Source organism: Poromitra crassiceps (genome assembly GCF_964638095.1).
Source record: "Poromitra crassiceps genome assembly, chromosome: 20".
In the NCBI taxonomy this organism is placed as follows: domain Eukaryota; kingdom Metazoa; phylum Chordata; class Actinopteri; order Beryciformes; family Melamphaidae; genus Poromitra; species Poromitra crassiceps.
The window spans coordinates 6,239,723-6,265,350 of record NC_139637.1 but is presented as its reverse complement, the minus strand read 5'-3'; the positions used below and the strand labels follow the sequence as shown (position 1 = coordinate 6,265,350).

At 43.8% G+C, this 25,628-nt stretch overlaps 1 protein-coding gene across 1 annotated transcript in view; it reads right to left on the bottom strand.

Moving 5' to 3' along the window:
- LOC310794805 (guanine nucleotide-binding protein G(s) subunit alpha) overlaps window positions 1-25,628 on the bottom strand; it is a 67,784-nt gene that overhangs the window by 18,483 nt on the left and 23,673 nt on the right. The window contains exon 5 of the mRNA XM_083656857.1: window positions 15,914-16,011. Coding sequence (XP_083512983.1) covers window positions 15,914-16,011 — 98 coding nt within the window. The remainder of the gene's footprint in view (window positions 1-15,913; window positions 16,012-25,628) is intronic.

Here is a 25,628-nt window from a genome sequence, read left to right as displayed (position 1 = left end):
AGGCATTCTGATTAGACCCGCCCTACTCTGCCTCTGATTGGCTCTACCAACGAATGTAACGAGTATTAGCCAATGAGAGGCGGAGGAGAGGGGTGATGAGACGTCAAAGCAGACTACAGCTGTGCCATGCAAAACGCTGAAAGTGAATGGAGACCTGTAGCCTAGCCATGGAGAATTAGCTGAAAAGGAACGCTAAAAGACCTCGTCCCATGTCCACGGGAGCAGCAGAAACTGCCTTTCAAAACAACACAGCAGGTGAAGGCCGAGTCCCGGCGGTCCAAAGCAGATCCAGGGCCTCAAGTGGAGTGATGTTTAGCAGAGCAAACAGTAGCGTTAGCGGTGCTAGCCTCACAGCTAGTAGTGTCAACACGGGCGCTTGCGCTGGTCAAAGTGATGGTGAATCCGAGCCCGAAGCCCAAGATGTCCCAGGAAAGTCCAGAGGAGACAGGGAAGTTAACGCTAAAAAGAAGCGCAACCCAAAATTGCAGAGTTATGTGCATCAAGTCAAGCACACCCCTCACATAAGTCTGTGGTGAAAAGTCTATTCATTTTTATTTTCTGTATTTTTTCCAGATAAGTCATTTGTACTTAGCTGATGTGCATGTCACGTGTTATCAGGGATGCAAAGTAGTCACATTTAGGTGACAGTCACCTTTTTTAAATCCCAAAATAGGGCACTTAAGATGTGAGTTGTGTGTGTGTGTGTGTGTGTGTGTGTAGGTGTGTGTGTGTGTGTGACCTTTAAAAAATAAAAAGCAAATTTGTTTCCATCCCTGTGTTATGAGAGGGCTTTTTACAAGGCTGAATGAAGAGAAAACCTTTTTCCATATTTTATAACTTTTCCATAGAAGTTATTCATACTGTGCTTGAGGTATTGTGCATGTCAGTTGTTATGAGAGGACCCTTTTTTCCATATTTTATTTGAGACTTTTCCAGAGAAGTTTGTGCTTTAGGTATTATGCATGTCTGTTATGAGGATATTTTTTCATATTTTATGTATAACTTTTCCAGAGAAGTCATTCATATTGTGCTTGAGGAAATGTACATGTCATTTGTTAAGAGGACTTTTTATGAGGCTGAATAAACAGCAAAATTGTTAAAAACACTGTCATGTCTTCATATTTAACATCATATGAGAGTCACTAGATGAAAAGTGGTATTTTCGTCAGTAAACGCCGTTGTAAATGGCTGTGGAAGTTCAGATTAACAACTATTTGTGGTGATCTCCGGATAACACAGGAAACTCTGAAGGATTGACGGGGATGGCTGTTTTACACAGCCCCCGCAGCCTCCCCCTGGCTTGGGGCCTTTCACATGTAAATAAGAATGAGGTGAGCTACAGAAATGCAAATCAGGGCGAGGGGCATGATGCTCGTGAGTGTGTGGGGGGGGGGACCTCTGCTATTGTTTACAGACAGCTTTTAAATCACAGCCTTACAGACAGCCTTTAAATCATGGGGTACAAAGTTTACAGCAATATCTCTATCTAACAAAAATTACCAAAATGCACAAAAATATCTGATTATCTCTGAAGAATATTACATTTGAAAAATTCCACGTTTTGCTTTGTTTTATTTGACAGGGTAAACAGAAATCTGCAGATGAGGCGATTTGTTTTTACAAAATATAATCAAAATACAAACAAAACATATCAAAAACATATTTTTGCTAATAATATAATATATTCTGGGCTGTAACTGCTTTGCCTTTGCCCTTTGGTTTGAGGTCTGCAACACAATACACTGAACATAAGTCCTTGGAAACCAAAACATGTGTTTAAGTGTGTCACACCCCAGGAAATTGAGTTATTAACCACCCAGTAAAAATTTAAACTGAATTGAATGTCTCCAAGTGTATAAAATTAGGAGCTGAACATTTGTTCTCAATGCAGTTCAGCTTTTCTTTAATGGATTTGGCTTCACGCCTCCGATCGGCTTCTCTGTACACAGGCTGAGCAGCCAGGCAGATGCTCCTCCCCCCCCACCCCCACACACACCTACACAGTAAAACTGTCAGTGTTATTTTTTCTGTGTTAGTGTAAGTCGTCAGTGTTATTTTTTCTGTGTTAGTGTAAGTCAACAGCATTCAGTGTAATTTTAACACTTAATTTATCATAACTAACACCACAAGTGTCCATTGCTTAAAGTGTTGTGGTGGATTTGGGGTGTTTACAAATTCCAACACTCTAGGTGAGCACTTGAACACACCTCCACTTCTCCAGAAACGTTTCACGTCGCCATTTTCTCCTCCTGTTTGGTAAGTTTTGCAATCAAATTTAACGTTTTAAGTTGGTAGGTCGGTTAGATTAGCATAAGTAATATCAGTGAATGTGGTCAGAGTTGAGTTTGCATGCGAATATTTGTCATCAAATCCAATTGTAAAACGTATTTGTCGAAGTGGCCGACTGCTACCATGAGGCCAGTCTGTTTAACCACACTCATGGAGAAAGGAGCTAATGCTAACGCTAGTAATATCTGCTACAGGTTTTAATACAAGTTCTTCTTTGTTTTCGTTTGCAACTGCTAAAGCCTATAACGTTATCTTGGTGGACAACGAGCGGGACATGCAGTGGAGGAGCGAGCGAGGGAAGAAAGGGAAGAAAGGTAACGTGGTATTATGGTGGACTGTTAGCAATTGTAGCTAGTAAACGTTAGCTCAGACGGCATGTAGCCTCAGCAAACCACTTATTGTGATCATATCCCCGCATTCACAGCACTCCCAGTGCTGGCGTAATCCATATAAACCCCCTTCTTGCTTCACCCGAAATGAAATGTCCAGGATTTGTGTTAGTTGGTGGCTCAAAATTAAGCTTTAGGTTTAGTAATAGCTTCGATAGCCAAAGCTTACACTGGCAGCATTGAGGCTAGCTGTGCATTGATTCTGCTTTGTTTCATAAAGCATGGTGTGGCCCTGAGATTAAAACAGTCTCATAGACCAGTTCCACAGTGGCCATGGCTCTAACTACAAACAGTGGCAGCAGCAGGGAGCCATAGCGCTAGTTTGAGCCACGTTTGCCATGTTTAAAGGAACAGCTCACCCTAAAATCCAAAATACCCTTTGTTCCAACCCGCAGATGCTGTGATGCTTTCCGCGCATGAAAGATTACTCAACTGATTTCTGAAATGACTGCCCGCAATATGCTGCCGCTGTGTTTTGTTTTCATCACCATGAGTTTGCTGAACAGGTAAATAAATAAATATTAAATAATTTAGATAGAAGTAGCCTATATGTTGATTTTAACTTGAATGATTTACAGTTGCACACATTGTGTGTGTGTGTGTGTGCCTGTAATCACGAGCACACACTAAACGCACACTTGTCCACATGATCACGTGTTTTACTGCCATTTTATTCAACTGCAAAATAAATCTTTTTTCAGATTCAATTAGATACCAAATACTAAGAAAAATGGTGCAAATCATAACAATTCAGCGCAAATAATGGCTTTCACGTCTGTGTAAAAGTGATTTGTGAAACTACGTCTGTAATGCTGGATAAAAAAAATCCTGAATACAATACAATTTTTTCTCTCTCATTGTAAAGTTAGTAGCTGGGCTCAAAAATATTTAAAATCCAATGCAAAGGTTTGGCAAAGTACAGCACAGCATAGCTTTGACTGATTTTGTCTGTTTATAGCTGTGGACAGTGTTTTGACTGATTTTGTCTGTTTGTAGCTCTGGACAGTGTTTTGAAGACAATGACTATCATCGGAGTCATCCTCTCCTTCCGCTCCTTGGCTCAGGAGGATCTGAGAGACGTAAGACACACACACACACACACACACACACACACACACACACACCCTCACAAATATAGACATGCATGTAGACACACAAATAATGCATGCAAGGACTGTTAGAACACACAGGCACAGTTGAAAGGTAAAACGTCAAAAAATGTATCTGTGCCAATCAGAAAATGAACCTGTCCCTGTTCCTAAAAAGTCTGTTTTGTCTCTTGTCTCTAGGTTTTGTCTTGTCATATTCCATTCCTGGTCAGTTCAGTGGAGGATTTCAAGGACCACATCCCGCGAGAGACAGACATGAAGGTAACACACGCTGAAAAGACACAAACCCTGGAAACACACTGGACACAAATAGTGGAAACAGTCCAAATTGCGTTCAAACCTGTTGTCTCTGTGTAATTTGCTTTCTCTCTCCTCTGTGTGTGTGTGTGTGTGTGTGTGTGTGTGTGTGTGTGTGTGTGTGTGTGTGTGTGTGTGTGTGTAGGTGGCAATGAATGTCTATGAGCTGTCATTGGCAGCAGGTTTACCCTGCGAGATCGACCCTGCACTGTTGGTGGCGCTGTCTTCACAAAAGAGTGGTAAGATAAACACAGACACACACACACACACCCTCACAAATATAGACATGCATGTAGACACACAAATAATGCATGCAAGGACTGTTAGAACACACAGGCACAGTTGAAAGGTAAAACGTCAAAAAATGTATCTGTGCCAATCAGAAAATGAACCTGTCTCTGTTCCTAAAAAGTCTGTTTTGTCTCTTGTCTCTAGGTTTTGTCTTGTCATATTCCATTCCTGGTCAGTTCAGTGGAGGATTTCAAGGACCACATCCCGCGAGAGACAGACATGAAGGTAACACACGCTGAAAAGACACAAACCCTGGAAACACACTGGACACAAATAGTGGAAACAGTCCAAATTGCGTTCAAACCTGTTGTCTCTGTGTAATTTGCTTTCTCTCTCCTCTGTGTGTGTGTGTGTGTGTAGGTGGCAATGAATGTCTATGAGCTGTCATTGGCAGCAGGTTTACCCTGCGAGATCGACCCTGCACTGTTGGTGGCGCTGTCTTCACAAAAGAGTGGTAAGATAAACACAGACACACACAACGAACACACACAAGTGTGTGTGTGTGTGTGTGTGGGGGGGGGGGGGGTTTGGGGCAGCAGAGACACAAAGAAGTTATATTATGTTCTAATAATTTCCATCCATTTAATTATCTCCACTATAGGCATCTCCACTCAGCAGGGGACCCCAGCAAGGTGGCGAGGAGGCTGCTGCTTCTGCTGATAAAGATGACCATGACGGGCCAGACGAAGAGGACAACACAGCTTCCACTTCCTCGGCTGAATCCATTCAACCTCAACCAAAACGGAAGAAAAGTTCTGTGCTGGACTTTTTTGGGGATGGCTATGTAGAGCATGCCATCCCCATTAAGATCGTGACAAGCTGGAGCGGTACTGGCTGGAAGCCTGCATCCCAGCAGACGAGGAGGATCCACTTGTGTGGTGGTGCGAGAAGGAGCGATCCTTCCCAAAGCTATCTCATCTTGCACGTCGCTATCGGTGTGTGCCTGCAACATCTGTGCCAGCGGAGAGTCTTTTCAGCTGCTGGACTCATAATTAACAGGCTGAGGCCTGACACCAGAACATGTTGACATGTTGATTGCACTGAACAAAAATTCCTCTTTTCACTGATGCAGCAATTTCATTGTTAATGTAGCCTTCCTAGTAGTGTTTCTGATGGCGATTTATTTAATAATATTTTCTGTTCTCTGGAATATGTGCAATGTTCATAATGCACTGGGAAAAGTGCCACCTGCATTTCAGAGCACTTTTTTTTAAGTTATTGATGGTGGATTATTTATTTTTATTTGCTGTTATTAATGTGTGCAATGTTCATATAATGCACTGGGCAAACAAGGATTTTTTCAAAATGTCTATGGGTGAAAATTAATGGGGAATTCTCTAAAAGTATGTTAAATAAGCATATTTACATTTTGCAATAACTGCTAATCCTGTTTACATTGGTTAATGCTGCCTGCACATACTAAAACCATGCTGATACCCAAATCTTTTTCTTCTTGTAATATTTCAGTCTCCTCTCCTTTGATGCTTTTTATCTTATATCTTAATTGTTTATGACATGTACATGTGTATTTTGATTTGCATTTGATTTAATAAAACTTTACTATTCACGATGTTCCTCGCAAATGTTCTTCCCCATTCAATAAATAAATATTGATGGCATTCATTGAAAGTGTAACAATAACGTGAATTTAAGCACACAGCATTGATTTATTATTATTATTAGGGAGGGGATTAGCCAAGCATGACCAATAGCAAAGCTATCATAAGATCTGTCAACCAATCACAAGTGATATTTCTCTGTGGCTCCATCCAATGAATGGACAAGCTAGCGGGTTAGTGACAGCTCTATCCACCAGTCACAAGCCATCTTGTATTGTAAGAGTGAGCTGCTCTCATCCAATGAATGAATTCGTTTTTCGCTAGAGGGCTGAGCTTGCTGCTATTCACATTCTAATTAGGCGCACTGCAAGGTGTGAAACATCTATTGTCGCGGCTGAAAGTCCCCCCCCGCCCCCGCCCCCCCCGTGCCGACACCCGCGGATGCGTTTTCGGCGATCAGCGGACAAAACAAACGCAACACCACAGGTTTTGTACTGCCGTGAACTGCCAGGAATTAGAGAGGTATGTGGCCGTATGTGGCGATCTAAGGGGACGGAAACCTGGCTTTTCGTGCAGTGAGTTGCCCGTCTGTGGAGGTCTAGGGGGTACACGACAGGAGGTTGAATGCTCCAGGGGGTACATGACTTTAAAAAGTTTGGGAACCACTGCTCTACAACATCCGCAAAATCCGTCCCTTCCTCACAAGAGAAGCGACTCAACTCCTGGTCCAGTCACTTATCGTCCCTCGCCTGGACTACTGCAACGTGCTCCTGGCTGGCCTACCTGCCACCGACATCCGACCGCTTCAGCTCATTCAGAACGCTGCAGCCCGTCTGGTATTCAACCAACCCAAATTCTCTCATGTCACTCCCCTCTTCCGGGACCTCCACTGGCTTCCCATCTCAGCTCGCATCAAATTCAAGACACTGGTACTGGCCTACAGGGCAGTACACCAGACAGCTCCCCTGTACCTGCAATCTATGGTCAGGTTCCAAACCTCTCACCGCTCCCTTCGCTCCTCCACCAGTGCGGGGCGCCTTGCTCCTCCTTCGCTACGGGCGCTCAAAAGTCGCTCATCCCGATCTCGACTCTTCTCGTCCCTGGCACCCCAATGGTGGAACGAGCTGCCACCTTCGGTCAGGACTGCTGAATCACTGCCGATCTTTCGGAAAAGACTAAAGACTCACCTTTTCAGGCTCCACCTGGGCCCTTCTTGATCTAACTTCTTTCTCTCTCTTCTTTCTCTCTCTTTATAAAAAAAAAAAAAATCCTAATCTAAAACTTGTACCACTGTTCCTTCAGGATTTGTAGTTGTCATAGACTGTGCTCCATAGTTGATTGCTCTATTGCTGACAAAAAGTGTGTTATTGTAAGTCGCTTTGGATAAAAGCGTCTGCCAAATGACGAAATGTAAATGTAAATGTAAATGCCTGTATAAGACTTGAGACCAGACTTGACTTGATGCCTGTATAAGACTTGAAAGCAGACTTGACTTGATGCCTGTATAAGACTTGATACCAGACTTGACTTGATGCCTGTATAAGACTTGATACCAGACTTGACTTGATGCCTGTATAAGACTTGAGAGCAGACTTGACTTGATGCCTGTATAAGACTTGATACCAGACTTGACGCCTGTATAAGACTTGATACCAGACTTGACTTGATGCCTGTATAAGACTTGAGACCAGACTTGACTTGATGCCTGTATAAGACTTGAGACCAGACTTGACTTGATGCCTGTATAAGACTTGAGACCAGACTTGACTTGATGCCTGTATAAGCCTTGAGACCAGACTTGACTTGATGCCTGTATAAGCCTTGAGACCAGACTTGACTTGATGCCTGTATAAGACTTGAGACCAGACTTGACTTGATGCCTGTATAAGACTTGAAAGCAGACTTGACTTGATGCCTGTATAAGACTTGATACCAGACTTGACTTGATGCCTGTATAAGACTTGAGAGCAGACTTGACTTGATGCCTGTATAAGACTTGATACCAGACTTGACTTGATGCCTGTATAAGACTTGATACCAGACTTGACTTGATGCCTGTATAAGACTTGAGACCAGACTTGACTTGATGCCTGTATAAGACTTGAGACCAGACTTGACTTGATGCCTGTATAAGACTTGAGACCAGACTTGACTTGATGCCTGTATAAGACTTGAGACCAGACTTGACTTGATGCCTGTATAAGACTTGAAAGCAGACTTGACTTGATGCCTGTATAAGACTTGAGACCAGACTTGACTTGATGCCTGTATAAGACTTGATACCAGACTTGACTTGATGCCTGTATAAGACTTGAAAGCAGACTTGACTTGATGCCTGTATAAGACTTGAAAGCAGACTTGACTTGATGCCTGTATAAGACTTGAGACCAGACTTGACTTGATGCCTGTATAAGACTTGATACCAGACTTGACTTGATGCCTGTATAAGACTTGATACCAGACTTGACTTGATGCCTGTATAAGACTTGAAAGCAGACTTGACTTGATGCCTGTATAAGACTTGAGACCAGACTTGACTTGATGCCTGTATAAGACTTGAAAGCAGACTTGAGTTGATGCCTGTATAAGACTTGAAAGCAGACTTGACTTGATGCCTGTATAAGACTTGAGAGCAGACTTTACTTGATGCCTGTATAAGACTTGAAAGCAGACTTGACTTGATGCCTGTATAATACTTGAAAGCAGACTTGACTTGATGCCTGTATAAGACTTGAAAGCAGACTTGACTTGATGCCTGTATAAGACTTGATACCAGACTTGACTTGATGCCTGTATAAGACTTGATACCAGACTTGACTTGATGCCTGTATAAGACTTGAGAGCAGACTTGACTTGATGCCTGTATAAGACTTGATACCAGACTTGACTTGATGCCTGTATAAGACTTGATACCAGACTTGACTTGATGCCTGTATAAGACTTGAGACCAGACTTGACTTGATGCCTGTATAAGACTTGAAAGCAGACTTGACTTGATGCCTGTATAAGACTTGAGAGCAGACTTGACTTGATGCCTGTATAAGACTTGAGAGCAGACTTGACTTGATGCCTGTATAAGACTTGAGAGCAGACTTGACTTGATGCCTGTATAATACTTGAAAGCAGACTTGACTTGATGCCTGTATAAGACTTGATACCAGACTTGACTTGATGCCTGTATAAGACTTGAGACCAGACTTGACTTGATGCCTGTATAAGACTTGAAAGCAGACTTGACTTGATGCCTGTATAAGACTTGAAAGCAGACTTGACTTGATGCCTGTATAAGACTTGAGACCAGACTTGACTTGATGCCTGTATAAGACTTGAGACCAGACTTGACTTGATGCCTGTATAAGACTTGAGACCAGACTTGACTTGATGCCTGTATAAGACTTGAGACCAGACTTGACTTGATGCCTGTATAAGACTTGATACCAGACTTGACTTGATGCCTGTATAAGACTTGAAAGCAGACTTGACTTGATGCCTGTATAAGACTTGATACCAGACTTGACTTGATGCCTGTATAAGACTTGAAAGCAGACTTGACTTGATGCCTGTATAAGACTTGAGACCAGACTTGATGCCTGTATAAGACTTGAGACCAGACTTGACTTGATGCCTGTATAAGACTTGAGACCAGACTTGACTTGATGCCTGTATAAGACTTGAAAGCAGACTTGACTTGATGCCTGTATAAGACTTGATACCAGACTTGACTTGATGCCTGTATAAGACTTGAAAGCAGACTTGACTTGATGCCTGTATAAGACTTGAGACCAGACTTGACTTGATGCCTGTATAAGACTTGAGACCAGACTTGACTTGATGCCTGTATAAGACTTGAGACCAGACTTGACTTGATGCCTGTATAAGACTTGAGACCAGACTTGACTTGATGCCTGTATAAGACTTGAAACAGACTTGACTTGATGCCTGTATAAGACTTGAGAGCAGACTTGACTTGACTTGGTGCGGTTCGTTTGGGGAGGTGTGAAAGCACCAAAAGCAGAGCAAACAAGCGGACTGAGACCTGTTGAAAGAGGGGGTCTCGGTGTGGTTCTAAACTAACTCTAGTCCGGTTCGTTTGTGGTGAGAAGGTGATCTGAGCGTCTGGTCTGAAAGAGGAACCTGACTAGGCATGAGTTGGGACTAGACTTTGACTTGAAAATGTTTCTAAAGCCATGGTTCTCAACGCGGGCTCCGGGGACCACCAGGGGTCCTTGAGGGGGTTCCAGGGGGTCCCCAGGTTCAACTTCACCAATATTTAATTTACACAATAGTTAAGACAATTAGAGAATGTAGAAAGAAGAATGACTTATATTGACTATTTCACTGTTATCGCTCTACCTACAGAGAGGCATGCAAAACACTATCATATCTAACAATACAAATATTGTCAGATTTGGGTCAAATGGGGGTCTGTCTGTGGACTGCATTAGGGCTTCGTGCATTCTCAGAGAGACAGACAGACACAGACAGAGAGACAGGCAGACAGACAGGCAGACAGACAGACAGACAGAGACAGAGAGACAGACAGACAGACAGACAGACATACATACATACAGACAGAGACAGAGAGACAGACAGACACAGACAGAGAGACAGACAGGCAGACAGACAGACAGACAGACAGAGACAGAGAGACAGACAGACAGACAGACAGACATACATACATACAGACAGAGACAGAGAGACAGACAGACAGTCAGACAGACAGACAGAGACAGACAGACAGAGACAGACAGACAGACAGAGACAGACAGGCAGACAGACAGACAGAGACAGGCAGACAGACAGACAGACAGACAGAGACAGACAGGCAGACAGAGAGACAGACAGACAGACACAGACAGACAGACACAGACAGAGAGACAGACAGACAGACAGACAGACAGACACACACACACACACACACACAGACAGAGACAGGCAGACAGGCAGACAGACAGAGAGAGACAGACAGACAGACAGACAGACAGACACACACACACAGACAGAGAATGAAAGCGTAGTGTCTGTCTGACATTACAGAGCAGATTTCAAAAATAGCTCCCCAGCGCCCTGGCCTCCAGCACGGTTACCATGGAGACACAACCACAGGCGCTATTAATAGTCTATCAGCCCCCAATCTACCATGGCGCCAGAAAGAAAGAGACAGACAGACAGAGACAGACAGAGAGAGAGAGATATACAGAGACAGACAGACACAGAGAGAGAGAGACAGAGAGAGACAGACAGAGAGACAGAGAGAGATAGACAGAGAGAGAGAGACAGACAGTAGGGATGGGCATTTCTAGCAAAAACACTATTCGAAATTCGCTGGCCAAATTCGAATTTAATTCGAAATTCGAAAATAAAAATAAAAATGTAAAAAAAAAAAAAAATGTTTTTTTTTTTTTTTGTGAGTGAAATGTTGCATTGTCTCCCCTGATTCTAAGTCTACGGCTTTATTAATTAATATAAAAAGCTTCTGCTGTGGATTTTTAGCTCAAACAAGCATTGCACCACTGAAGTAAAGAACATGTTACATGACATTGACATTTTCGAAAATAAAAAACAGTTTTGACAATCATGAGTGGTTCATTAAATATTTAGTAGGCTCAGGTCTGAGTGCCAAAGGGGTGCCAAAGTCACCCCCTCTCCCTCTTCATGGGATTTCATCCGCCATTCATTTTTCCATAAACCTTGCTTAAAATGCTTATAAAAATTGTTTTACTTGCTCAAACCAAGCGATTTGACTATACTTAGAATCAGGGGAGACAATGCAACATTTCACTCAAAAAAAAAAAAAAAAAAAAAAAATCGAATTTCGAATTTCAATAATAAAAGTCGACCTTGATAATAACAACGATTATTCGAAAATTCGAAATTCGATGCCCATCCCTAACAGACAGACAGAGAGACAGAGAGAGAGAGAGATATACAGAGACAGAGACAGACAGACACAGAGAGAGAGAGACAGACAGACAGAGAGAGACAGAGACAGACAGACAGAGAGACAGAGAGAGAGAGACAGAGAGAGAGAGACAGACAGACAGACAGAGAGACATAGACAGAGAGAGAGAGACAGACAGAGACAGACAGACAGAGAGAGACAGACAGAGAGAGAGAGAGACAGAGACAGACAGACAGACAGGGAGAGAGAGACAGACGGACAGAGAGAGACAGAGGCAGACAGACAGACAGACAGAGAGAGAGAGACAGACAGAGAGAGACAGAGACAGACAGAGAGAGAGAGACAAGACAGACAGAGAGAGACAGAGAGAGAGACAGACAGAGAGAGAGAGACAGAGACAGACAGAGAGAGAGAGACAAGACAGAGAGAGAGAGACAGACACAGAGAGAGAGAGACAGACAGGGAGACACAGAGAGAGAGAGAGAGACAGACACAGAGAGAGACAGACAGGGAGACACAGAGAGAGAGAGACAGAGAGACAGACACAGAGAGAGACAGACAGAGAGACAGACAGGGAGCGAGAGAAAAGAAAGATGGTGGAAAGCAAGAGAGGCCTGAGCTTGTGTGAATGTGTGTGAGAGAGAAGAGGGAGGGAACAAAACTGGACTGTACCATCTTAACACCTTAACTGCCAGCGACGAGTGTACTCGTCAAACACAATCCAGCTGTTAACTGCCAGCGACGAGTGTACTCGTCAAAAAAATCGTTTTTTTTTTTTTGACGGTAGGTTGTGCATCTAAGCCTTTTACATCTCTTATATAGGTATTGGACGTGTACAACGTGTACAACCCATTCCACCGACCCACTAAGTGGCGACAAGGAAGGAGGAAGGCAAGCAAAAAGCAGTGTGACTGAAGCCATTCTCATGAAGGTGGATTGGCGAAGGCGCTTTCATTTCCGCGCTGATTGCTGGCGGTGCGGGATTGCAGATTTGCATAGTGGATTGCGGGTGGGACACACTTTGAAACACGCAGCATAATATGACCAGAATCGCAAAAGCTTCATCAAAGCCCTCAACCAAAACTCCAAGACGCGAGCGAGTCCAACCAGACTTCCTCAAAGAGCGGCCGCACAGACAGGCACACACCCGCACAGCAGCAGCAAAGCAATGGTGACAAGCGGGGACTGCCCCCTAGTCCGACACCAAATTGGAAACAAATCCCATTCTAAAAGGCTTTTAGAATGGGATTTTCAACCCATTCTTTTTTGTTTTTTTTTCGCTATAATTTAGAGTAATTTAATTTCTATTCAGAAATTTATTTGAGAGGTCGAGAGTATGAGAAAGTGCATTTGCAAAGGTAGGAAAGTGCTTGTGACAGGGCGCTGCACCCAAAAAAAACGCCCACAGGAGGGAGGAGTTGAGCAGAGGGAAGTTTACTGCTGTTATGGAGGAAATTACTGTTCAAAACTATTGTGTAGGTCTTACTGATGCCAAAAATGAATGGTTAAAGTGAGTGTGCTATCGAATTTCACAAAAAGCCGTTTATCTCTAAATATTTTTTCTGATGCTGAAACCATGCTGTATTCAATTGCTAATGCTTACATAACTACTAACTCTACAAACTAACTCTTTTAGACAGAGAAAGCACACATTCTATTAGTTATTTTTAGATGATTGGTGTTCACGAAGTCGTAACAGAAGAGAAACCTCGGCTCTTGTAAAATGAGCCTAGAATCCTCAAAAAAACCCCTGGCAGAAGCTATCTACAGCAAGAAAAAAACGGCTGGCAGTCAATGTGTTAACTGCTTCAGATAGGGGGGGGGGGGGGGGGGGTCCTCGTCTCACACCGCAAAAGAACAATATTATGCCATTACCTGCCATTCAAAGGGCAGGTAATATCCACTCATTAGAGTGATTTATCAACACAAATCTATGAAAGTCAGTTGTCTCAGTCCATAGTAGAGCAGAGTAGCTTTCCTCCTCACACATCACCCCTCCCTCGCTCTCCACATGACTCAGCCAGCTGCCATCTTTGCTCCCCAACACTGCAGCCTGCTGCTGGTACCTGACAACTGTCTCCTTGTTTTGATCTGATCATCATCGTAGACACCAGCGTCTGTCATCAGCTGCTCTCACTACCTTTGAGCTGTTGAAACGGCTTCATAACGGTGTTATGCAATCTAAACTAACTCCATAAATATAACTCTATTAAATAAAGAAAAAACATCGCATGGATGCATAACTGGGACGTATCCTCAGTGATGTACCCTGGGGTCATAGGATGTTTCGGGTCTCGCAACATCATACACCCTCGCCCAGGTGACCCAGCCGGGGCTGGCCAAGCCCCAACTTACGTCCCAGTAGCTACCCACGGTCAGCCCTATAGGGAGGGTCGAAGGTGGTCATGCGGTCAGGGCCACTCAATCCACTGCTCCGGAACTACTCTGCCGGGACCGGGGGAGGGGAGAAGGGCTCTGGTACGTAGAGGGACCGGGCTCTGTGGGTTGCCACCCGGCCGGGTTCCTCCCTCGTCTCACCAGGTCTACGACCTGTGCGCTGCACCAGACTCCCCCGCTCCAAACATCTCATTCCGAGGTGATGGTATCTTAGTGGACACCATGCAGTACCAGTACTTGGTGGCACTGCAGACTCCACTTGCGGCTTGAATGGCCCTCCTAAAAGGCCTCTCGTGGGTTTGTTGGGCTTCTTCCTCACGGAAGACGCAGGCTGGGGAGCTAACCCATACTGCTACCCGGGTGCCGTCCCTGTTCCGGCTGTCAACTGACTCTCCAGTAGTCACTAGTCTTTCCTGGTTGTCACGTAGTCTATTCCTATGAGTCACTGGCTAGGCCAGGCTAACTAATAAACAAACAAACAAATGAATAAAATACACTTAGGACATACTTCTTCTTTATTCCTGACAAGCTTGTGTTTTGGAGATGTAAGAGGAAAGATGCTGAATCAGAGCGGACAGGAGGATGGAAGAGTGACAGAGAGGTGGCGCTGTTGACACGCATAGCGACAGAGATAATCAAGACAGCACAACGTGTTGTCAGTGTACATATCAGCCAGAGCTGCTGCACGTCCTGCTTCAGGTTATACTGCCCCTCTCAGCTGCTTCACTGCCATTCAACCAGTGTATTGTAAAACTGTGTGTGTGTGTGTGTGTGTGTGTGTGTGTGTGTGTGTGTGTGTGTGTGTGTGCGTGCGTGTGTGTGTGTGTGTGTGTGAGAGAGACAGACCGACAGACAGAGAGATAGATAATGTGACTGAATGTGACTTGTTGTGAGCAGTTTTACGTAGGAACTATTTCTGACCAAACTACACCCGATAGCTAGCTGCTGTTCTAGCTGCTGCTAGCTTCATGTAGGAACTAGCTAGCAGCTAGCGGCTGCAGTTCGGTCGAAAGAAAATAGTTCCTACATGAAAACTGCTCACAACAAGGTTTGTGGATTATCTTGAGTAACCGGGTCATGATTTCTGGAAAGAGACATTGCTGTTGAGTTTTTCAAATATTTTTTTTTGGTGCTTTGAGCACCACAAGCCGAGTGCCATCCTGTTCCATTGTATTGGAGAGAAGGCAGAAATCTCTAGTGCTGATATCTCCAAAACTCAGGCAACCATCTCAAAACAATCTAGAGGATAAATAGCACTACAGGTGAGAGAGAAAATATGTATTTTGGATTTTAGGGTGAGCTGTCCCTTTAAGACTAGCATGGAGGTATCTTGAATACCACGCAGATGTTGTATTATTAGTCATGTTATTCTGTCTTGTTGCCCCAATTACTGAATGAATGAATGAGTGCCGTGTGCAAATCAATTACTGAATGAATGAATGAGTGCCGTGTGCAAATCAATTACTGAATGAATGAGTGCCGTGTGCAAATCCTCAAAGTGTCAAACCCCACTTGAAATGATGTGGTGTCACATGGTTTCAATCTGCTATCTGACCTGAAGCCGGCCTGGCAGACGGTTACTTACTACTGACATGAAGGTGACTTACTACTGACATGAAGGTGACTTACTACTGACATGAAGGTTACTTACTACTGACTACTGACATGAAGGTTACTTACTACTGTGCACAGTCGATGAGCTGGTACTCGTTGGATCTCTCGAAACACGCCTTGACCCCCTCGTCCTGCCAGAGTGTCTTCGCATGTTCATAAAACTCCTGAGAGAGGGATGAAGAGAGAGAGAGAGGGAGGAAGAGAGAGGAAGAGAGGGGTGAAGAGAGAGAGAGAGGGATGAAGAGAGAGGAAGAGAGGGGTGAAGAGAGAGAGAGAGGGATGAAGAGACAGAGATAGAGAGAGGGGAAGAGAGGGGTGAAGAGAGAGAGGGAGAGGGAGTGGTGGGTTTGAGAGAGGGAAGGTGAGAAATAGAGTTAGTGAGGGGGGGAATAGGTGGAGAAAAGAAAGAAAAGAAAGTCAAACATCAGTTATTGTTGCACAAAACAACAACAAGGCTCATTTACTCATATTTCTGCATGATTAGCATAATGAAGCTAATGATGCACTGGTCCAAAACATGTTCAAAATGCTAAAACTTTCATATGAAACACATCAAGACTAGATTAAGCTCCCTCTGATCCAAATGTTTTACAGTGTATTCACAATATTTTAGGGACTAATTGTTTATTTGCTGGAATAAATGAAGCCGCCGACATCGGGACATCAACTCAATCAATCAACCAATCAATCAATCAACCAATCAATCAATCAACCAATCAACCAATCAACCAATCAATCAATCAACCAATCAACCAATCAACCAATCAATCAACCAATCAATCAATCAATCAATCAACCAATCAATCAATCAATCAATCAATCAACCAATCAATCAATCAATCAACCAATCAATCAACCAATCAACCAATCAATCAACCAATCAATCAATCAATCAACCAATCAATCAATCAATCAACCAATCAATCAATCAATCAATCAATCAACCAATCAACCAATCAACCAATCAATCAATCAACCAATCAACCAATCAATCAATCAACCAATCAATCAAAGAAAGAAAGAAGAGTGTGTATGTGCCGCCTGCAAGCAGTGACTGTTATTTGATATGTGATATGTAATAAGATCTACTCCCTCTAAATATGACGAGTAATAAAAGGGAGAGAGGAGGAGAGAGATGGTCTGCGCTGTGCGTCGCAGCAGCGTCTCTGTTGACACCACATGCGTGTACGTTGTGCCTGGCCGATGCCTGTGTACATGTCTGTAAAGGTAAATAGGGGCGGAGGGGGAGAGAGAGAGAGGCGCATTCCAGCAGGGCAGAGGCACCTCGCCCGCCCATGTGGGTCGCCATTAGACTGACCGGCTGACAGACGGGGACATGGCAGCAGGGACAGACAGACTGGGACATGGCAGCAGGGACAGACAGACTGGGACATGGCAGCAGGGACAGACAGACTGGGACATGGCAGCAGGGACAGACAGACTGGGACATGGCAGCAGGGACAGACAGACTGGGACATGGCAGCAGGGACAGACAGACTGGGACATGGCAGGAGGGACAAACAACTTCACAATTTGTTGAACTTATTGGTCAAAAGGTTTGTGTCTTTTTGGGAATTTTCACATTCAGGATATGAAGGAAGGAGCAAAACGACCTGCACACCTAAACTGGGACAGGTGCGTCGGAGGAGGAGGGAAAACCCAATTAAAGTCCCGCACACCGTCTCCACTTACAATAAGGTTTATTAAACAAAAGAATAACGTTTCGGTCCAACGACCTTCATCAGATTCTGATCTGGACCGAAGAATAACCCAAGTGTTATTCTTTTGTTTAACCGACTGATACCTGATGCAGCATTTGCATGTATATCCCTCATTTGTGTGTGTATCCCTTTAAGACCGCGAAGCGCGTCACGTCTTAAAGGGATACACACACAAATGCTGCATCAGGTATCAATGGGTTAATAAACTTTATCGCAGGTGGAGCCAACATTCAGGATATGAGAACGTTGCTGAGAACACACTGATTGATGCACGCAGGACACAGCAGTTGGTACTGTAGCTGTAGAAAGTACCTTTGGATGCACTTGGTAGGTACAGTACTTCAGTCTCTACTTCTTCATATCCAGTTAGGGCTTTGGCGATATGATGAAATATATCGTTTTCACGATCGAAAATGTCTATCGTTTCATATGACGCTCTATCGTTTATATCGTTGTGTTGCAAATCACTCTTTACGGCAATATTGTCCGTCATTTGGACGACGCTGTGCTTTCGTCACTCTGTACGTCCACACGCACCAGACTCTGTCAACAAGCCCGTTTATGAGTGCCACAAATCAGAGCCGTATAATAGAAGAGTTCCGACATCTCCATTCACTCCAATGGGCCAGTTTTTTTCCAGGAAGTAGAAAGTGGAACTCAAGTAAAAAAAGCAGCACTGTCGAGTTGCAGCAAAATAGACAGTTTGTGTTGTACTTTGAAAGGGTTTTTCATCCCTTGAATCAAATTGTACATTATCAGCTTCATTTTAGCATGCAAAAGTAGCGCGAGAACCATTCCTGGCTGTTCATGGCTACTGAGTCTCGCATTTTGGTCCTCCGCTGACGCCACTCTCTTACTAGAGGACACTACCACAAATCAGCCGGTGAGTAGAGAGCAGAGAGCTCCATTTCGTCCGCCTAGCGCCTACCCAGGCATTTACGCTGTGTTAAGTCTACCCAGGCATTTACGCTGTGTTAAGTCTACCCAGGCATTTACGCTGTGTTAAGTCTACCCAGGCATTTACGCTGTGTTAAGTCTACCCAGGCATTTACGCTGTGTTAAGTCTACCCAGGCATTTACGCTGTGTTAAGTCTACCCAGGCATTTACGCTGTGTTAAGTCTACCCAGGCATTTACGCTGTGTTAAGTCTACCCAGGCATTTACGCTGTGTTAAGTCTACCCAGGCATTTACGCTGTGTTAAGTCTACCCAGGCATTTACGCTGTGTTAAGTCTACCCAGGCATTTACGCTGTGTTAAATCTACCCAGGCATTTACGCTGTGTTAAGTCTACCCAGGCATTTACGCTGTGTTAAGTCTACCCAGGCATTTACGCTGTGTTAAGTCTACCCAGGCATTTACGCTGTGTTAAGTCTACCCAGGCATTTACGCTGTGTCAAGTCTACCCAGGCATTTACGCTGTGTTAAGTCTACCCAGGCATTTACGCTGTGTTAAGTCTACCCAGGCATTTACGCTGTGTCAAGTCTACCCAGGCATTTACGCTGTGTCAAGTCTACCCAGGCATTTACGCTGTGTTAAGTCTACCCAGGCATTTACGCTGTGTTAAGTCTACCCAGGCATTTACGCTGTGTTAAATCTACCCAGGCATTTACGCTGTGTTAAGTCTACCCAGGCATTTACGCTGTGTTAAGTCTACCCAGGCATTTACGCTGTGTTAAGTCTACCCAGGCATTTACGCTGTGTTAAGTCTACCCAGGCATTTACGCTGTGTCAAGTCTACCCAGGCATTTACGCTGTGTTAAGTCTACCCAGGCATTTACGCTGTGTCAAGTCTACCCAGGCATTTACGCTGTGTCAAGTCTACCCAGGCATTTACGCTGTGTTAAGTCTACCCAGGCATTTACGCTGTGTTAAGTCTACCCAGGCATTTACGCTGTGTTAAGTCTGCGTTTGATCCGTATTTGCGTGTGTCCTCCTAACGTCAAACCTGACAAAACATCTCCTCTCATCCTCTCGTCATCCCAAGGGAATCCGTTGAGGAGCCGACAACCAAAACGTCTAGCTTCGGTTACAGTAGCTTTAGCGTTTACAGCTTTCTTTGGGTTTGAGAGTTGTGTTTGTTGGCTAACTGGGAAATCCCGGAGTGGAGTATTTCTGTTGAGTGAACTGAACTGGTAACATGGAAATGCCGAAGTGGAGCATTTCTGTTCTTTTATAAACGAACTGAGAAAACTGGACTGAACTATAAATAACTTTTATTCAACACATTTTGCTCTAATGTTATATTTGAAAATTGAACTGGTGGTGTGGTTCAAAATGTGTGTGTGTATGTGTGTGTGTGTGTGTGTGTGGTGTGTGTGTGAGTGAGGGGGGGGGGCTTTGGTCTTGCTACATTGCGTCGAATCAGTGGCCGAATATTTTTAGTCTTTTATTTTTTTTAACAATGTCAGAAAAATGTAAAGGCTGTCTGTCATTTTGTCATGGGTAATAATAGATTATGACTAGTGATGATGTCACGGGTAATAATAGATTATGACTAGTGATGATGTCACGGGTAATAATAGATTATGACTAGTGATGATGTCACGGGTAATAAGAGATTATGACTAGTGATGATGTCACGGGTAATAATAGATTCTGACTACTGATGATGTCAAAATGACCAGGAGAAAGTCTAACACAACCTCTGCACAACCTCTGCATCATCACACACACTCCTTCTGGACAGCACCTCAACTGACAGCCGACATGGGAGTTCAATCAAGTTGTATTTGTCCTGTAAGTCACTATTACGCCTGCAAAGATATACACAGCTCATAATATATAATAATATATAATTAAGCAATATAGCATGAGAGCCAGTGTGTTGTGAAGAATATATCCCCCTGATCAGCTGTTATCCCACTCGGCCTGCGGCCTCGTGGGATAACTGCTGAGCAGGGGGATATATTCCACAACACACGCAGCTCGAGTGCTATATTGCTTTTATAAAACGGTTTCCAAGTATGATAATATAATAATAATAATAATACTATAAGTCCGACTCCGACTGGCATGTCATTCTGATAGAGTCAGTTGAAACACTACTGTAAGGCGGGACCGCAAGAACATGCGGGTGATTTGATTGGATCGTTCTGGAGACTGAAGTTGACATTGGCCAATCCTGGCGCTTGCTGAGTAGCTGAGAGCTTTCTGGAATCCCCGACAGGCAGCTCGAGCGCAGCGCTGCATTCTCAGCGCTTGAGAAGCTGAATGCTTTCTGCAAAGCCGACACCAACTAACGTTACGGGGTTAAATGCGGGGTTAAATGCGGGGTCAACAGCCTTTCTTTTGCAAAGAAGACATTAGCCCGCATCTATTCTTGTACAAAACATCATTTTCTGCGAAGTATTAGTAAAGTTATAAGCGAAGATCGATTCACAAGGATCTGACAGCTGTCTCCGCCATTTTTTTTTTCTACGTTGTCATTTGAGGTAAGCCTTATTATTACTCTCTTAGTAAGAGAGTTGCCATGGCAACCAATAACCCATGGCCATGGGTTATTGAACTCGGTTACTGGAATTATACAATGGCTGTGAACCAATCAGATTGCTTGATTTGAGAGAGCCGTTTTATAATATATAATATGACCTGAGCAGTACATCTAATCCTGAGCAGACAGAGCTTAACTGACACTTGGAAGGCTTTCGATGCACAGTGACAAACAGCTTCTCAATCAGAAGGAATTAATATGTTTTTTAAATATGGAGTGCATTTTCTCTGTCCGGTGGGATAAACCCAGTCATACTGTTTAAACAGAGGGACCCATGCGTAGATAAGGTGTGGGCCGACCAGACTGACGCAGCAGTGTGTCTGTTGTGTGTGTGTGTGTGTGTGTGTGTGTGTCCCGGTGCAGTTTCAGTTAATTAACAGGAACTTTTGCGGTTGACGAGTCCATGAACGGTCCGAATCCAGGCCAAACACAGGCTACTTCCTTGTTCCAGAGTGGGAATGTACGCACGTCTATCTGTCACGCTGACACACAAACGCACACACCCTCTCATTCATGACAGTGCGCTGGATCATGGAATCATTTTCCCATGTGTCAAAGATACGGACGAGTTACGCAACTCTTTACTTTGTCAACAAGACAAAGAAATGTGTGGCAGTCATGACTGGAAGTGGTATGCCTATATAAACAGCACACACGCAAACGCACACACACACTTTCTCTCACAAACACACACACATACACACTTTCTCTCATATACACACGCACACACTTTCTCTCATACACACACACACACATGCAAACGCACACACACTTTCTCTCATACACACACAAACGCACACACACTTTCTCTCATACACACACAAACGCACACACACTTTCTCTCATACACACACGCACACACTTTCTCTCATACACACACACACACGCAAACGCACACACACTTTCTCTCATACACACACAAACGCACACACACTTTCTCTCATACACACACACACACACACACACACACACACACACACACACACACACACACACACACTTTCTCTCATACAACACGCACACACTTTCTCTCACAAACACACACACACACACTTTCTCTCATACACACACGCACACACTTTCTCTCACAAACACACACACACACACTTTCTCTCATACAACACGCACACACTTTCTCTCACAAACACACACACACACACTTTCTCTCATACACACACAAACGCACACACACTTTCTCTCATACACACACAAACGCACACACACTTTCTCTCATACACACACACACACACACTTTCTCTCATACAACACGCACACACTTTCTCTCACAAACACACACACACACACTTTCTCTCATACACACACGCACACACTTTCTCTCATACACACACACACACATGCAAACGCACACACACTTTCTCTCATACACACACAAACGCACACACACTTTCTCTCATACACACACACACTTTCTCTCATACACGCGCACACACACACACACACACACTTTCTCTCATACACACACACACACAGACACACACACACACACACACACTCTCTCTATTACAGACACTTTCTCATACACACAACATCACTCTGTTACAGGTAGGGGTGGGAATCACGACACTTAAAGGATAATTTCGGGGGGGGTTTTCACCCTGGACCAGACCTATGTTCATATGGATACTCTTATCTCAACATCAAAGAAATGGACTGACAGTGGTCCTTTTAAGAAACAGTCCATGTGAACTAAACTGCAACAACAGATAGATGCTTCTGCCCGCTACACTGTGTGAAATTACACAGAAAACAGCTACATTTGACAGCATTGCTACATCAAACTGTCTGGCACCTTCTTCTTTAATGGGAGTCAGTGTTTTCCCCTAGAAACACTTTCAGGCCTTCGAGGGATTTAGAAATGTTCCCCGACCGCAACGGTGGGGGAACCTCGCTGGGGGAACCTCGCTGGTGACGCTAAACTTTTAGCTAACCTGTTCGCATTAGGGATGCAACGATTATAAATTTTGATGTACGATTATAGTCTGAGAAAAAACCACGATTATCACGGTTTCACGATTATTGTTATGGACGTATAAAAATCACATGAGCATTCTCTAAATAGAGGTTTTATTGTATTTCCCCCACAATCTTAACAGTTGCTGCCTTCCGGAATACTAATGCACGATATGGATTTTTACAGCCGATAGTATAGGCCTACGCTAACCGATAAATATTCTCCTGGCCAATAACCGATACGTTAAACATACTATTGTTACTTTTTTCACATTTTTGTATTTAAAAAAATAAGTTCTTAACCTGTATTTTATGCACACCTGGGATTAAAAAAAGAAGAAAGGGCAGATGTAGTGAGCAAAGATGGATGATTTAATATTCCATGGCTCTGACCTAATCAAATCTAACTGACATCACTATTGTGAACATAAAACAAACAACATTTCTGATATAATATATATATATATATAATACAAAAAATATTTTATTATTATTTTATAGAAGCGAAAGCCTATAGCTGCTTAGTCTGCAGAAAAAAACACAAAAGGCATAGTAACTTAGACTCTTATTGGCATGTTACTGGCAACTAAATGTGCCGTCTGAAATGAATTTTGCATTGGGGTCAGTTCTATTGAAGTGATGATGGGGCAGGCATGGAAAGCCTCACTATAAGCCATCATGTGTCGTTTCACTTTTTACTGGAAAATGCTCCCTCTGGATTAAAGAAAGGACACTCTGTGGTGTTGACTGGTGTTTGTTATGTAAATGTGCGCATTTGTTTTCCTTGTCTCAGTCAGATCATGACTGCCAAGCAGCTAGCTACGTTAGCTTCACGTTATTAGGCCTACATGTAACGTTAGCGGGTTGCTTTTGGAGTTGACACAAACCCTTGATGTTTCTTTTCGTGTAAAGCATGAGGTTCTCTATGGTTTAGGCCAGCGCTGGGAGCATGAAGTGCTTTAAATGCGGGGATGTTTGGTCACAACGAGCTTGAGGAACTATGTACGCTAGGCTATGGCCAGCTAGCTAACATTAGCCACAACAGCTAACGTTAACGTCAATGACTGTATGTTAACGCTAAACAAATCCGCTGCCTCTTCCCCACGTTTGGTTTAACGTAACACCAGCTCAGACTTTCCCCTAATCTCAGAAACCTTGCGGGACATGTATTGCAACATTTATGTTGGGCTGGCATCCATGGCTAGGCTACAGACTGGCTACTACTGGGAGACATGGCAGCTGCCTGTGTTTGGTGCCTCCGCTAAATAGTCCGTGCGGAAACGAAGCGAGAGAGACAGGTTCCTCTCCTTCCAGCGCCGTCTGCGCCGCATGGGAGTTTAAACTGACGGACTGTTGTGAAACAAAACACTGGTGTAGCGGAGCCTCTGCGGTTATATAACCGTGACGTTTTAAATCGCGGTTAATAGTCAAACCGGTTAACCCCTGCATCCCTAGTTCGCATCCATGTTGGCAATGGCATCCCAAGTATCATCAATCATCATACTATTATGAGATGCGATGCGAACAGTTGTATTATGGGATGTGCGTTTCCCAGGCAACGCTTATTGTTTTGAATGATTTGGCATCTTCTACACACACATATCCCAAAACTGTAGACATTCATTTAGTTTGACAGTTATTGAGAGTTGATTTGAGTTCAGTTGTGGACCAGTGATGTCATTCGTGCACAAATTACATCACTGGTCCACAACTTCACTCAAAAGTTACGAAATTCTCAATAACTACTTCAATGAATTTGAATTAACCCGTAGCCCGACAGAGGCAGCTCTGAGGTGAACAGCGACTGTCCCAGACCTCCAGGTTCAGTCCCCAGGCCCGGGCTATTAGTTAATTGGAAAACCCCAAAGACAGTAGGAACCCTCACGCTAACGAACCCTCACAATAACCCACTGAGACATCATTAGCAAACCTCAACCCTTACTACCTGTGTCAAGGGATTAAGACCTGGGATGTTGGGACTATCATCTCCTAACACACACACAGCTGTTGCAAATAAGCACACACACACACACACACACACACACACACACACACACACACACACACACACACACACACAGGTGTGTTTGCTGCATGACACACAGGGATGCAAACTCACCAGAGTGAAAAAGGTGACAGATACCAAGGCAAACACAAAACCACTCAATTAAGTGCCCTATTTTGGGATCAAAAGGTGACCGTTAGGGGTGCACCGATCACGTTTTTTGCCACCGATCGCCTATGGGAAATATCTGCCCAACCGATCATCGACCGATCACCGATTACCAATCACCGATATATAAACTCCTCAAAGAAAGTTTGGAAACGTTATTTTAGGTCGATTATTTCTCCCCTTTAATAATACCAATTGGCATTGTATTTTATATCGTTGGAAAGCCTGATTAGTGATAGGGCTTTTTTTTATATAAAAAAAATATCGGCAATCAGCCGAAATATCGGCAATCAGCCGATCGCATATTTGAGGTCAAAATCGGCCGATACAGATTGCTTGCCGAGTGACTAGTTTGCATCCCTGGACACATGAACAAACACATATACACCCATACAAGCTTGAACAGTGAGAACACAAGTGTACC